This window comes from Diabrotica undecimpunctata, chromosome 5 (assembly GCF_040954645.1).
Source record: "Diabrotica undecimpunctata isolate CICGRU chromosome 5, icDiaUnde3, whole genome shotgun sequence".
NCBI classification, from domain to species: Eukaryota; Metazoa; Arthropoda; class Insecta; order Coleoptera; family Chrysomelidae; genus Diabrotica; species Diabrotica undecimpunctata.
Window position 1 is genome coordinate 34,875,900 of NC_092807.1, and position 15,640 is coordinate 34,891,539.

At 33.2% G+C, this 15,640-nt stretch overlaps 1 protein-coding gene across 2 annotated transcripts in view; it reads left to right on the forward strand.

Annotated features, from left to right (window-relative positions):
- Positions 1-659: 659 nt before the first annotated feature.
- The window catches only part of LOC140440595 (uncharacterized), a 79,631-nt gene continuing 64,650 nt past the window's right edge, over positions 660-15,640 (forward strand). Inside the window, exons 1-2 of one of the 2 annotated variants that reach the window (XM_072530971.1) lie at positions 660-792; positions 5,690-5,842. In XM_072530971.1, the coding sequence (XP_072387072.1) occupies positions 5,710-5,842 (133 nt within the window). In that variant the 5' untranslated portion in view covers positions 660-792; positions 5,690-5,709. The other variant, XM_072530970.1, reaches the window with a different exon arrangement.

Genomic DNA, 15,640 nt, shown 5'->3' on the forward strand with positions numbered 1-15,640 from the left:
AAACTGCATTAAGGAAAGGGCACTTTAAGACAATCGTTGCAGACATGATCGACAACTTTACGAAGCTGGGCTGTAACATGTGCAATGTGCATTAAACTTCACTTTCTCCACTCACATCTTGACTACTTCCCGGCAAACCTTGATGATGTCAGTGAAAAGCAGGGTAAAAGATTTCATCAAGACATCAAAGAAATGGAAAGAAGATATCACGGAAGATGGAACGTGAACATGGCAGCAGACTACTGCTGGATGATGAAAAGAGATAATCCACGAGTCCATAGCCGCAAAAGCAGTTAAAGAAGCTTCGACCGAAAGCGAAAGCGTTGTGATAAGAACTTACGAGCTTAAAGAGAAATGTAAGTGTACTGGAAATGTAGTTTAGAACATGGTTAATAAATAAACAATTTTATAACGTTGGAAAAAGGTTAAAAAATAGCTTACATATTATTATTGTACCCAAACATACTCCATACTTGGTGAGAAAATCTGACGTGATAGACAAAAATACGAGTAGCTTGCATTTTTCAAATCAACCCTGAAAAGTACATAAAACTCAGTTATCAAATTTCACACAGTTTTAAAAAAATATTTTTTTTGCAGACCTGTGAATTAATGCAATAATGTTTCTTAGTGTATAGGGAAACATGAGGCCACGATCGTTTCAATTATAATTCCGAAATATAATTAACCCATTCGAGAGACATTATGCAACATAATTTAGTAATATAAACACAATTTGTTGTGTTTGCAATGTTTGAACAGGTCAGCATTTGGATCGGAGTCGACTGTCAAGTAAGTTTGTTATTAAAGCAATATCAGACATTTGTACAAACAATTTACTTATTTTATCGAAGTTTATAATTTACTGTCGGTGACAGGTTTAATATTTCTGTAACCGCATTTAATTACCTTAGTGATGTTATTTAATATATGCTTGTATATTACTATATTTATTCAACTATGTGGTATGTATAAATTGTATTTTTATACTTTTATAGGGTTAGGAAACCAGATTTATGTACTTCTTAGAATTGATATTTAGGTTTATCCTTCCTTCACGTTCTAAATAGCCCATCTCAATTCTTTACTCAGGATCAGGATTATATCGATTTTGTCAGTGGGTAAGTGCGACTGGTAGTTGCCAAATTTGTCATAGGTAATAATATTCTTCATTATATAGTGAATGCTTATTTGTGATTTGTTTATTCAGAAATGTCTCGTTGATGATTTTCTTAACCAAATAACAAATTGGGAATTAATATACCTATTGAACTGGATAATATCTGAACATAGTATATATATATATATATATATATATATATATATATATATATATATATATATACATATATGTATGTAAATGCTGAAAAAACTTATTTCATACCATTTTCAGTATACAAAAATAATTTACCCGACCTCTTGAAATTAAATCTAAGCTATTATAACGCGTATATTAAGATCATCATCATCAATCAGCCCTGAGTTGTCCATTGTTGAACATAGGCCTCCTCTAGACTTTTCCATCTGCTTCTGTTCTGCGCCTCTGCTATCCAATTGGTCACGATTCTTTTGAGGTTGTCGGTCCATCGCGTCGGGGGTCTTCCTCGGCTTCGCTTGTCAGCCCGTGGTCTCCACTCAAGTAATTTTTTTGTCCAACTGTCGTCTTTCATTCTTGCAACATGTCCTGCCCATCTCCATTTTTGCCTTGTAATATGTTCGATAATGTCTTCCACTCCGGTTTGTCTACGAACTTCCTCCCTTCTTATTCTATTTCTTAAGCTTATTCCAAGCATTGATCTCTCCATTTCATTTCGTTGTGTCCTTCTCAATTTTTCGGCTGATGTTTTTTTGAGAGTTAAGGTTTCTGCTCCGTATGTGAGGACTGGTAGAACGCACTGGTTAAAAGCTTTTCTTTTTAAATGGATCGGTATATTTGTTTTAAATACGTCTCTCATTTTTCCTAATGCAGCCCAACCCAGACTTATTCTTCTGAGTAGCTCGCATGTTTGGAGATCTCGGTTAACCTTATTTCGTGACCCAAATACACATATTTTTCCACAAGTTCTATGGGCGTTTTCGATTTCTATTAGCTCATTGGGGACGAGATTGCTCATCATTTTTGTTTTTCCATAGTTTGTTTTTAAACCGACTTTCTGGGTTACTTGCTGTAGTTGTTGTAGCATAACTCTGGCTTCTCCTAAGTTGTCTGTTATAAGAACAATATCATCGGCATATCTGAGATGATTGAATATCTTTCCATCGATGCTAATACCCTTTGATTCCCACTCTAGCCGTTTAAATGCGTACTCCATAACTGTTATAAATAGTTTTGGCGACAAGGTATCTCCCTGCCGCACCCCTCTGCCAATTGTTACCTTCTCAGTCATGCAATGGAGGTTAACGGTTGTTGTCGCATTTTCGTATATATTTCGAAAAATATTTGCATACCTGTGATCTATTCTGCATTCTGATAGTGCTTTTAAGATAGCAACTGTTTTGACTGTGTCAAATGCTTTGTGGAAGTCGACAAAGATAAGAGCAAGGGGTCTGTTATATTCGATAGACTTTTCAACTAGAGTTTTAAGGCATTGCAAATGGTCGCTTGGTCCGTGTTCCGCTCGAAATCCTGCCTGTTCTTCTGATTGATAGAAATCGAGTTTTGCTTCTAGTCTGTTTGTCAGTATTCGACTAAAGAGCTTGTATAGGTGGTTAAGCTAACTAATTGGCCTATAGTTTTCGAGATCTGATTTATCCCCTTTTTTGTGGAGGAGGATTGTAAACCGAATTCTTCCATTTACTTGGAATGTTTTCACTATGCAGACATAGATTAAAAAGTGTTTGGATTCGGGACATCAAAAGTGGACCTCCTAGTTTAATTGTCTCAATGACTACACCATCTTCCCCCGGAGCTCTATTATTTTTCATATTTTTGAGGGCTGGTTGAATTTCCTCTCGTGATATATCTGGTATATCCTCCGATCCTACATTATGTACCTTTTGTATTGGTTGTTCGATGAGCTCTGGAATAACTTGACTTTTATATAATGTTTCATAGAAACTTTTCTCTACATGTAATATGCTTGGTCTATCTGAGATAATATTTCCATTTTTGTCTTTAAGTTGGAAGATTTCTTTTTTGCCATTTTCCATTTTTCTCCTCAATGCTTTCATGCTTTTGTTGTCTTCTATAGTTTTTATAATCTTCTCGTTGTTGTATTTTCTAATATCCCGTCTGATGGCTTTAGAGATTTCTTTATTGATGCTGTTTATATCTTGTGAGTCAACATTTCCTTGACTTCTCAGCATTCTACGATCTTCCATTTTTTGTTTCGTTTCTTTACTAATTTTTTGTTCTTTTCCATGTTTAGGGCCAAATTTTTCCTGAGCTTGTGTTAATGTATCTACTATTTCTTCGTTTAGGTTATTTACGTCTTCTCTTGTTGTATTTCTGAGTAAGTTACTGGTGATATATTTTTCAAAGTCAAGTTCATTCGTTGGGCGCATCCAAGGTTTGAATTTTTTACTTTTTATCATCTTCAGTCTTTCTTGCTTAATATTGATTTGTACAGTTGCTCGGATTGCTATGATCGCTTGCAACCGAAAATTGATTTAAGACTGTAACATCTTTGACTATATGTTTTTTGTCAGTGATGATGAAGTCGATCTCATTTTTTGTCTTACCATCGGGGCTCTTCCAAGTAGATCTTCTATGGATTTTCTTATAGAAGAAGCTATTCATTAAATATAGATTGTTTTCTAATAAGAAATTTAAGAGTATTTCGCCCCTTTCGTTTCTGCCTGGTGTGCCAAAATTTCCGAGGGCATTTTCAGCTGGGTCAGTGCTTATTTCTATTTTGGCATTAAAGTCGCCACATATTACCGTAAAATGTTCTTGGTATTCTATCTAGTCTATATCTATATTAAGATAAATAGGAAAAATACATAAAAGATTTAGGCGTTATATTAATTGTCACTTGAAGTGGGATGTACATATTGATATGGTATGTAAAACTCTAAGAATGTTACTATACAGATTTAGATATCTTAGAAATATCCTTAATTTGTCTTACTTAAAGATAGAGTCACGTCTTAGATATTCCATCATTTGATTAAACTGGAAATACTACAAAGGGGGTTTTTGAAAATATTTGTTATATTTGTTAAACATAATTTTGCTTACATACAAAATTAAAATCAATAGAGTCTACTTACAGCATTAGAAGAAAACACAATTTCACATACTTTATTCGTATTCCTTATTCGAATATTTAACTACTTACCAGAGATTTGTAAAAACTACAACAGAAAAATCAACTCATTTAACATGATTAAATCAATTTTATTAATAAAAATTTTTAAGAACACTGGATGAGAAATTTTAGGCGTGATCTTCTTTAATTAAATTCATCATTGTACTCAACCTGATGGTACTGTAGAACAAATATTTCTTCTTCTTCTTTTTCCTCCTCTTTATAAACAATTCTGCTTGTTCATTGGCGGATTAATACCTCTATGGAAGATTGTCACACCATCTTTTGCGCGGTCGTCCGATACTTCTTCTGCCGATTGGTGACGTATTTCTTGCTACATATTTTGACGACAGGGATCTGCTTTATTCTGCTTATGTGGTTAATCCATTTTTTTTTTTTTTCTATTTTGTGTCTATTTATTTATACACTGTACGTTATATTTTCTTCTAATGTCTTCACTTCTCTTTCGATCTCTCATCGTATTTCCTGTAATTCTTCCCAGTACTCTCATCTCTGCCGTTTCCAGTAGCCTTTGCGTTTTGGCTGTGTCGGGTCTTGTTTCTGAGGCATGTGTCATTATTGATCTTACACTGGCTTTATAAATTCTTGACTTCATCTCAACAAATATTTGAGTAGTGTAAATGAGTGTAATCCCTGAGCAAAACCTCTGGTTCATTAGGGAATTTCTTCTTTGTTTCTTTGCTAACAACTATTTGTTTGTACAAAATATTTAACTTAGAATTAATTTGTAACTCTATTATATTGAACTATTATATTGTAACGTTGTATAATGTATAATGGGAAGTAAATAAACATTATTGTTATTATATTTATATATATATATATATATATATATATATAAATATAATTATAATTCTAGTATATATAATTATATATATATATATATATATATATATATATATATATATATATATATAATTGTTGAGAACAATAAAAGTACGCAAGACTGCATACCTTGGACACATACTGAGGAGTATGTGTCCAAGTATAGTCTTCTGCAGGTCATCATGCAGGGTAGAGTCGATGGCAAAAAGGGAATAGGTGGAAAGAGGAAGACATGGCTGCGAAATATTCGAGACTGGACCAATATGACTGTAGACGAATTATTCCACGTTGCAAAAGACAGAGAAGCTTTTAAAAATGTGGTCGCCAACCTCCGTTAAGGGGGACGGCATAGGAAGAAGAAGAATATATATATATATATATATATATATATATATATATATATATATATATATATATATATATGTATATATATATATATATTAATGATAACAAAAAATATTAGTTTAATAGACAAGAAATCAAAAAATCATATCGCATTATACAGAAAGCTAAAAAATTCTCAGTGGAACAATAATTCATAACTTTTGTCCGTTTTACAACTGCTGTTATCTAATTTGGTTTTTCTTTTTTAGACTTCTCACAAACTTTCGTAATGGACAAAAATTCTAATAAATCGTACGATCTCGATTGGCAATGCGACACTATTTGCTCAGGATCAGGTGGCAGGGCTCGCTTCGATCCGAAAAACAAAATATGTAAATGCACCATGGACAAAAACACAGACGGTGAGTATGGAAATAAAAATAAAACGAGAAATTTCCTTCTGTTTTATGGCGAGCGTTGTAAATGAAAGTTTATGGCCGTTTTTTAAAGCAACCGATATTTTACAAAACCCTACATAAAGATTGAATACAAATTTTAGTAGTTGTATTGTCCTTCAATTTTTGTTTATTTTACAATATATTATTTTTGCTTTATTTTCTTTTTAATATTAGGAATACTTTTTTTTATTTTTTTAATTAAGATTAAATTAAGATAATTAAAAAGATAGGAGACAGATAAAAGAGATGAAAATGGAACCTGAATAAGTTAAGCGGACAATATATAAAAGATTAGTATGTAGTATTACTCCTAGATATTTGACTTATTCAGCCTCATTGAAAGTTTCTCCATAGGAACTAGGCGTCAGCTTAGTGACACAAAAATATAACTAAATTTTTTCCCGAGATATCTACACCATTGAACTAACTTACTTTAGTGATTTCTATTGGATGATGCAAAACTGTATCTCCCCTACCAACTAAAACCCCAGTAAGGAGTTTTCGTACCTACATTTCTTAGCAATCTTTTAGTGTCACAGAAATGTAAGTGCTGTTACATTTCTGTGATACCTACTATGTTTTCGTACTATAAAGAAGCTGATATTGAGTTGCATTTTTGAGGCATTAATTTTATTGCACTGAATGGTGATTGCAGGTAGCAACTGTGGATTTGATAATTTGTCTATTATGTTTAGCAGGGTGGTCCGTTGTATTTACAGTTCTGTTACAGTTGTAAAACACGTGAATCAGTAGTTGATAATTTGTTTATTAGTTTAATAAACTATATTTGTTTATTCTATTACAACTGCGTAAAGACGTAAATACGTGAATCAGTTTTAAGTTGTAGAGATTATTATAATAATGGTTATAATACGGTTTTATCATTTTATTATTACACAATAATGGATTCAAGAGGGAAGAAGTTAGTTTTGTTAGCTCTTAACAAATCGGTACGAGATGATAAAACACATAGTCATAATTTACAGCTCTCATCACAACAAGTGACATATTCAGATGCGCCTCCCATGTTTCTACCAGTGAGCCTAATGTATTAGGATATGAACAACGTGAGGATATAATTTTTGGTGACGATTAAGAATAAGTGATACGTGTGGTAGCAAAAACCGCAACGTAAATGTATCTGCTATGTTGCTTTACGCTGTTTAGACATTAGTGATTCCAAAAATTGACCATTGCTTTCTTGAACCTGGCCATTCGATGATGAACTGTGAGTCGGTCCATGGTCATATTGAGAAAGCATAAAAAAATGTGGACATATTTGACCCCACTGGATCATACTCCATTGTAAGAATGGTGTCAAAGAAATCAAAATACACTGTACACGAGATTGGACAGGAAGAAATTTATGAATTCAAAGCTTTTGCCACAATTTTAATAAAAAACAAAAAAGTGGTCATCGATGGTAGTAGTATAAATTGGCTAAAATTAACATGGCTGCAGTACAGAAAAGACGATAATAAACATATATTTTTTAAATAAAACAAGGAAAATAAAAATTTCGGATCTTTTGAGGTTATCCGAAAGGAAACTAGGAAATTTTCCATGCCAAACGGCATATGAAGGACAAGAGCCAATAAAAGAGGAAAATATAAGGATTTAGAAGAGCTGTGCAATGTGCAATAAAGGCATTATTCCTTGATGACATAATTAAATTTATTGTTTGAAAATGTTTTCAAAGTTTCAGTTTAATTAAAAAAAAATATTTTATGATTTTTAAGAAAGTTATAAACGTCTCGATGGAATAACCACAATATATTTATTAAAAATGATGTGTATTATTGATGTGTCGACTTCTAATTCAAAAATCGTTGTCTAAACATTTTATAAAGTTTCTTTTTTTAATAAATATATTGTGGTTATTCCCATCGAGACGTTTAAATAGTATTTAATGCCACAAGAAAATAGGTTCAGGACAATATAAAGTTATAAAATAAATTATGATTATTATTTTTATTATTATTATTAGTAAATTGGGTAACACCCAGTTGTGAAATTAGATTATAATGCTACAGCAACAAATAATTACAAGTAGGTACCATTTCATTTTAGAAAAGCTTAGTCTTAATCCTACTACAAAGTCATTTGTATTTAAATGGCGTGGTTAAGTTTTCGGACCAGGTAGAGATTAATAAATTGTAATCTATTGTACTTTTAATTTTTATACCTCTATACCTCAGTATGTTCATCTCTCGAAATTTATCGATGTTACTCAAATACAAATAACTTTGTAATATGATTAAGATTAAGCTTTTCTAAAATAAAATGGTACCTACCTAAGTCTCTATAATAATAGACTTTTCAGTTAGGGACACAAAAATGTATCTCCACTACTTTATCTAATTATTGATATTTTAAATACACAATTTATCCATTGTTGCGTATGATTGTATTACAGTAAAGAATGCATTTCTAAGATTAATAATTCGGAACAAAAAAGTTGAGAATAAACTACAGGTCATTACAAAATGCAAATCATTTTTTTTTAAAACCTTAAATAACCTCTCGTGAAAAGTAGTCATTTTTGAGATACAGTTTTGTGTCACTAAGCCGACGTAGGTTTCATCTTAACTATAAATGTGCTACTATTTTGCCAGAATCCACAGAGTATGTTTTCCTCTGTCCCATCACTTAATAAGGATATTTAATATTCGTTAAAGTGTGCTGGATAGAACATTTGCAGTATTCTAAGAAGCAAGATGACGTCATCTCAGGAAGAGATAAAGCACTTCCCTCTGTGAGCACCCCTTGGCTGTTTTGGCCACAACCTTCCCTCGTTGCAGGTCTGTTAGAATTAGACTAATTTTTTATTTTTCAGCATTGCTTTGATCTAGTTGCCTGTGGTAGTATGATGTTGCTGCGTCATAAAGAGAATTTAATAGTATATTATAAGCCGGTTAATACAAACCTCTCCTTTATTAATGCAGTCACTTATTTTCTGAACTATCTCGCCAGTGCTGTTTCTATTAATTTTCCATCTTAATAGGCATGCTAGTTGTCACCCTTCTTAATATATCTACCAAGATTTTTTCTATTGCCTTTAATAGATATGGTGTAAGATAGATCGGCCTTAGGAATTTTGCTATATAACTTATTGCGGTGCTAGCTCTAAAGATCTTTGTTAAGATGGACAATAAACTTTTAAATCCTTTTTGTAGTAAGGCAGAAAATATTACATCCTCCAATGGCAATTTAAATGGAGCAAAGTGGTTTACGGCCGACTTTACACTTTCCGGTTTGTAACGAGTCCGTTACTTAAATAATCGTTTACCTTCTTTTTGTGACTGGAATCTTTTAATTTAGTTCTAAATTAAATTCATATTGAAATACTCTTAAACTAAATATTTAAATAACTCCCAGTAGATTTTATTTTCTGATGTTGGCATTAGACTGCGCCCTCAGCGGTGAAATTCTGAAAATACATTCAACCGACAGCTTGTTAAATCACTTGTTAACTGGATGTGAGTGAATAAACATCTCAGAGTAGAGCGGCTGGGAGTCCATTTTTTTTCCCGAATTTGGTTTAAGTTTATTTTATGTGAAGAGCTGTTATTTTAGAAGAAACCATTTGAGTTATTTTGTTGTTTTGTACGAGGATATTTTCAGTTGGATCACCCTAGCCGCCTACTCAAGGATCCAGTTACAAGTCAGGGGAAGAATTATTTTTTAGTTGGGGTTATACTTAATAAGGATAAGGGGAAGGAGTTTCAAGTTGGTTTTTTTTATGGGAAATTAAGAAGCAGTTCAAAGTGACGTATTTGTCCAATAGTACCTGATCCAGGGAATACAGGTTTGGTATCTTGTTACCACCTGAGTCCAGTTCTCCACCGGATCATCTTCGAGGGACACCGGCGGGAAGAACTGACTTATTTTTGTTTTTAATTCAATTACTTTAAATAATTTTTTTTTATGTCCTCTTCAAGGTTTTAACTTTTGGTTCAATTTTTAATAAAAGAAAACTATCCTTAATAATAACTATCTTCAATTTTTTCTAAAAAAAAACATTTACCATTGTAATTTAATTTAATTATTTATTGTTGACCAAGGGATGAGGTTATAACTCTCCCTTGAATTTCTCATTGTTAGGTTATTGTGTGCACACATATCCCAGAGAATTTTTTTCTTAAAAACCTAAACAATTTTTGAACGAAAACTAACTATTAGTGAGTAGTATATAATTATATTTATTATTTATACATTATTATTGGATCTAACTTTTGTCACAATTTGAAATTTTTAAGGGGTATATCAGGGGTAAATTGTTTTATAATTATTCAGGGATTTTACTGTAAATATAGATAAGTTAATTGTATATAAGAGGTGATGGGTCATATATAAGTGTTTAAAATAGTCTGTACATAAAATTGGTATTTATTAAAGTTGGGTTAAAACAATTCAATATTTCAATTAATACCTATCTTTCATATTTCAGCAATACAAGATATCTCGGAAGAAAACATTTAACTTCCTGGCGCCCAACCATTCACTAGAGCAGCTTTTATTTTTTCATCTGTTTATTTCTTGGTGGTTTTCTTGTCATTAATTCTTATATCTTACGGTCTCTGTAGGGCATGCAAATTGGCCGAATCCTTCTTTGAGTGTCAAGTGGTCATTCTCCTGCATAGTCGCTAGCCAACACTTAATTCTGTTATATTTTAAAATTCATATTTACTTCATAAAATTCATATTTATTTCTTTTACATAATTTATTTCTATCTAATCCCTTCCATCTTCCGTTATTCCCCATATTAGTTCGTTGGTGTATCAAGGTGCATTTTAGAGTCCACCCTATTTCTACACTGGATAGAGTCACCCAGACTTCCTCTAGCACAATTTTTGCTACATTAACACATTTTTGTTACATTGGCGAGCCCAACGTGGTGCCTTTTCTCAGTTCAGACCGTACATTCTGTAGTATATTTCTCTTTGCAAAATATTCTTTATTATTTCTAATTTGTTCCTGTTGCTCTTTGTTCATTTTTTTAACTTCCTTATTTATTTATCTTTTCTTATTAGATTTACATTTATAGGTATACTTGTATTGCTGCAGTTTACTTATATTCATATTTAAACCCTCACCTTCTTAATCATTGTGTACAGTTAACAATCTATTTTACTAATTATTGAACTATAAGAATTTAATAATTTAGATATTGCTATTTTTATATATATTTATTAGCCAATATTGGTGGGTTTTTATATTCAATTATTTTTTAATCATATACTTGTTGAAACCATTGTGTGTTGCTTCAAGGATTGTGTTATATTTACTTAACTTTACTTAACCACTTTAAAATTTTTGTGAATAACTTTAGATTATTCTTGGATTGATTTTGTGGTGTGTTGTTATATATTTATTTAGATATATATTTTTTTAAACCTTAGATTATTCTTCGATTGATTGTGTGGAGTGGTAATACATTATTTCCTTTGTCTATTCCTTTATTCATCTATTTTTTTTTTCACAATGTCTGCATTCAAGGTAGAACATTTATTAGTCAAGGAATTAGATTATGAGTTGAGAATTAGGGACATCAATATTGATGAGTCTTCCAATGTGGATTTAAAACGCAAACTATTGCGTGGAGCTTTAAGGCAAGAAGAAGGAAACAGAAGCTTTCGACAAATTTCTGCCACAAGTATTCCTTTTCTAGAACAGCAAGAAGAGATTGATGAGACTGTGGATGATTTGGCTAAAAGGATATCCGATTTTAGAGGGACTGTCCAAGATAGCCTATACTCCAGGCTGATATCACGTCTAGCTCATGTCTCAGGCCGTGTTCATTTATTGTCGTGTTCGAATGAGGATCAGCAATCTTATAAACGCTCAATTTCAATCCGAATTCTTAGCCTAGAGGGTGAACTTGATTCACGAGTAAATCCAATTGCTACTTCAACTCCTATTTCTTCTGTCCAAGCAGCTAACTCATTTCTACACCCCAAACCTGTTCAGGTACATAAATGGGGCATTACATTTTCTGGTGAAGGTCATTATGACCAAGTAATTTCTTTTTTGGATAGGGTGGAATGTCTTCGAGTATCGAGGGGAGTAAGTGAAGATGATCTTTTTGCAGCTTCTGCTGAATTGTTTACAGGCGCAGCTTTTACGTGGTTTAGAAACAACCGCAATAATTTTTCTAATTGGTCTGATTTGGCTCAGAAACTTAAATCTGATTTTCTTCCATATTCATTTCAAAATGACCTTCTAGACCAAATCAAAAATCGTAAACAGAAGCCAAATGAGTCTGTTACGATGTTTATCAATAATATTTTGGGTATGTGTAGTCGCCTTGAGACTCCTCTAACAGATTCTGCAAAAATTAAGATTATTCTAAAATGTCTATTGCCTTTTTATCACCAACAATTAGCTTTAGTAGACATCACCAGTATAGCAGACATCACCGAGAAATGTAAACGTTTGGAGGAAACTTTATCTTGGTCTTCTCAACCTCCCACCACTTCCAAACACTCTTCTGACTCTTTCGGTCACCAAAATCCTTTTAGACACCGTTCTTGGCAATCTAAGGGCCCTGAGCGTAATATCTCAGTTGTAAGTTCTGTAGTGTGCTGGAATTGTCGTGAGTCTGGCCATACTTTTTATGATTGCGGCATCCCTCGTACCCGTATTTTCTGCCACGGTTGTGGTAAAGAAAATACCCTCAAACGCAATTGCTTTAGGTGTTCGGGAAACGAACGATCGGAGGTCCGTCCCCTGAGCGTTTCTCCGTCCACACCCCCATCAGGGAATCAAACCGTTACATCAAACGAAATCACTGGTCCAACCACGTCAAGCCACCCAAACCCATCTTCCAGTCGGAAAGGGAAAGGGGTTGTTCCAAAAAAACCAACACACACCACACCAAGTCATTCCAAGAAGTAACTTCTCAATATAATACATTTGATTCTCATAGATTATCTTCCCCAAATATCTTCCCAAATTTTAGTAATAAACATAATAGTAGCAGTGTAGTAGTTCCAGTATCTATACCAGAGTCTACCACAATTCAGGAGGATTCTTTTATTTCTATTTCTTCTTGTTTGCCTATCGTATCCTCTGATTGTGTTAGTAGAGATAATAAGTTCAGTTTAGTACCATTTAAAATTTTTGACCAATCAGATAATGATTGTTTTGATTTGAATTCGTTATTAGTGAGAAAACATAATGATAATAGACCTTATCTTCCTATTAAGATTTTAGGACAATCTTGTTTAGCTCTTTTAGATAGTGGCTCGAACATTTCTGTGATAGGTTCACATTCATTAGCTTTACTGAAAAATGCTGAGATTTCTATTATGCCCATTTCTTCTCTGCAAGTGTCTACTGCAGATGGTACAGTTCAGTCTATTACAGGCAAATTTGAAACTGAAATCACAGTAGTAGATTTATGTAAACAAATTACATTCTATATTATTCCTTCAGTTCAGAATTCTATAATTTTAGGTATGGACTTCTTAAATGCTTTTAATAGCACACTAAATTGTTCTAATTTTTCCTTTTCTATTTCTCAATTTAATCTGTCCTTACTTAGTGCTATTCAGGATTTTACTAGTTTATCTAGTTCAGAACAAAGTCAATTAGAGAATATGATCTCTAAATTTACAACCCTTTCGTCAAAAGACAAATTAGGTCGTACATCCTTAATATCTCACACTATCGAAGTGGGAGATACCACACCTTTTAGACAATATCAGTATCCTATTCCTCAGGCTTGGCAAGTTGACTTGGAAAAGGAAATTGATTCCATGTTAGAGTTGAAGATCATTGAACCTTCCACGTCTTCTTACTGTAGTCCTTTGTGGTTAACCAAGAAAAAAGATGGATCTTTTAGGGTTTGCTTCGATGGTCGAAAGTTGAATAATATTACTACAAATCGGGATGCTTATCCTATTCCCCGAATAGACGTCATTCTAAGTAAACTCCAGAATGCTAGGTATATTTCTTCTATCGATCTATCTAAAGCTTTTTTACAGATTCCTTTGAGTGAGGAAAGTAAAAAGTATACAGCTTTTGCAGTTAGTGGGAAAGGATTATTTCAGTTTGTCACTATGCCTTTTGGTCTTGTTTCAGCTCCTCAGACAATGTGTCGTCTGATGGACTTAGTCATTGGTCCTCAGTTAGAGCCCTATGTTTTTTATTATTTGGATGACATTTTGGTTGTCACTCCTGATTTTTCTCTTCATATGGAAATTTTGGATAAGTTGTTTTTACGTCTCAAAGAGGCTAATTTAACTATTAATTTAGATAAATGTCAGTTTTGTCGTCCTAGTCTTAAATTTTTAGGATATGTAGTCGATAGTAAAGGTTTAAGGACTGACCCTGATAAAGTTACAGCTATCAAAGATTTTCCTATACCTAAGACTACTACTCAAGTCCGTAGGATATTAGGCATGTGTGGATATTATCGTCGGTTTGTGCCGTCTTATTCTACTTTGTTATCCCCACTTACAGATCTCCTTAGAAATAGGAAAAAAGGCCAAACTATTACATGGACTTCAGAAGCCGATGATGCTTTCCGGCGTATAAAAGAAGCTCTTACTAGTGCACCTGTCATGACATCTCCGAATTTTAAAGAGCATTTCTATCTCATGACAGATTGTTCCAACACTGCTTCAGGTGGTGTACTATTTCAAATGAAGGATGGTTCGGAACATCCAATAGCTTATACCAGCAAAAAGCTCAATAAAGCACAGAAAAATTATTCCACCACAGAGAGAGAACTTCTTGCAATTATCCATGGTCTTGATGCCTTTCGGTACTATCTTGAGGGTCGTAAGTTTACTATAATTACAGATCATAGTTCTTTATTATGGTTACATTCCATGAAAAATCCGTCACAACGTTTGTCCCGTTGGATTTGTAGGCTTTCTGTCTTTGATTATAATATTGTTCATCGCAAAGCCGATGGTGTTGTGGTTGCAGATGCGTTGTCACGTACATTCGATATCAATCTTTTAGATCTGTCCACTTTATCTCCAGATAATTGGTATCGAAAGATGATTCATAATGTCACCCAAGAACCTACTAGATATCCTGATTTCAAGGTAGAGAATAATATCCTGTATAAACATGTAATCAGTCCAGTTGAGTCTTTATCGAATATGTCTGATTGGAAAATAGTAGTCCCAACAGCAAATAGGGATGAAGTCTTGAGAACTTTTCATGATGATGTGACATCAGGTCACTTTGGTTTTTATAAAACATTTAGTAAAATAGCTGAGTTATATTACTGGCCTGGTCTGCGCAACTCAGTTAAGAAATACATCTCTAGATGTAGAGTTTGTGCAACATGCAAGCCGAGTAACCTACCTCAAGCTGGATTAATGGGTTCGTTTAGGAACATTAATTTTCCTTGGCAAATGATCTCTTTAGACCTTATTGGACCGTATCCACGTAGTTATTCAGGTAATACGTATTGTTTGGTGGTTGTAGATTACTTCACCAAATTTCCTTTAGTTTGCCCTCTTCGTAAGGCTACAACTCCAGCTATTTTGAAGTTCTTAGAGGAGCAAGTGTTCTTACTATTTGGTATTCCCCAAATAGTATCATGTGATAATGGTCCACAATTTATTTCTAAAGCCTTTAAAGATCTTTTAAGTAAATATAAGGTCCAAAAGATATTCTACAATGCAGCTTATCATCCGCAAGCTAACCACACTGAACGTGTAAATCGTAGCATTGTTACTGCTCTTCGATCTTACACTTACACTGATCATAGAGCTTGGGATCAGTACATTCATTCAGTT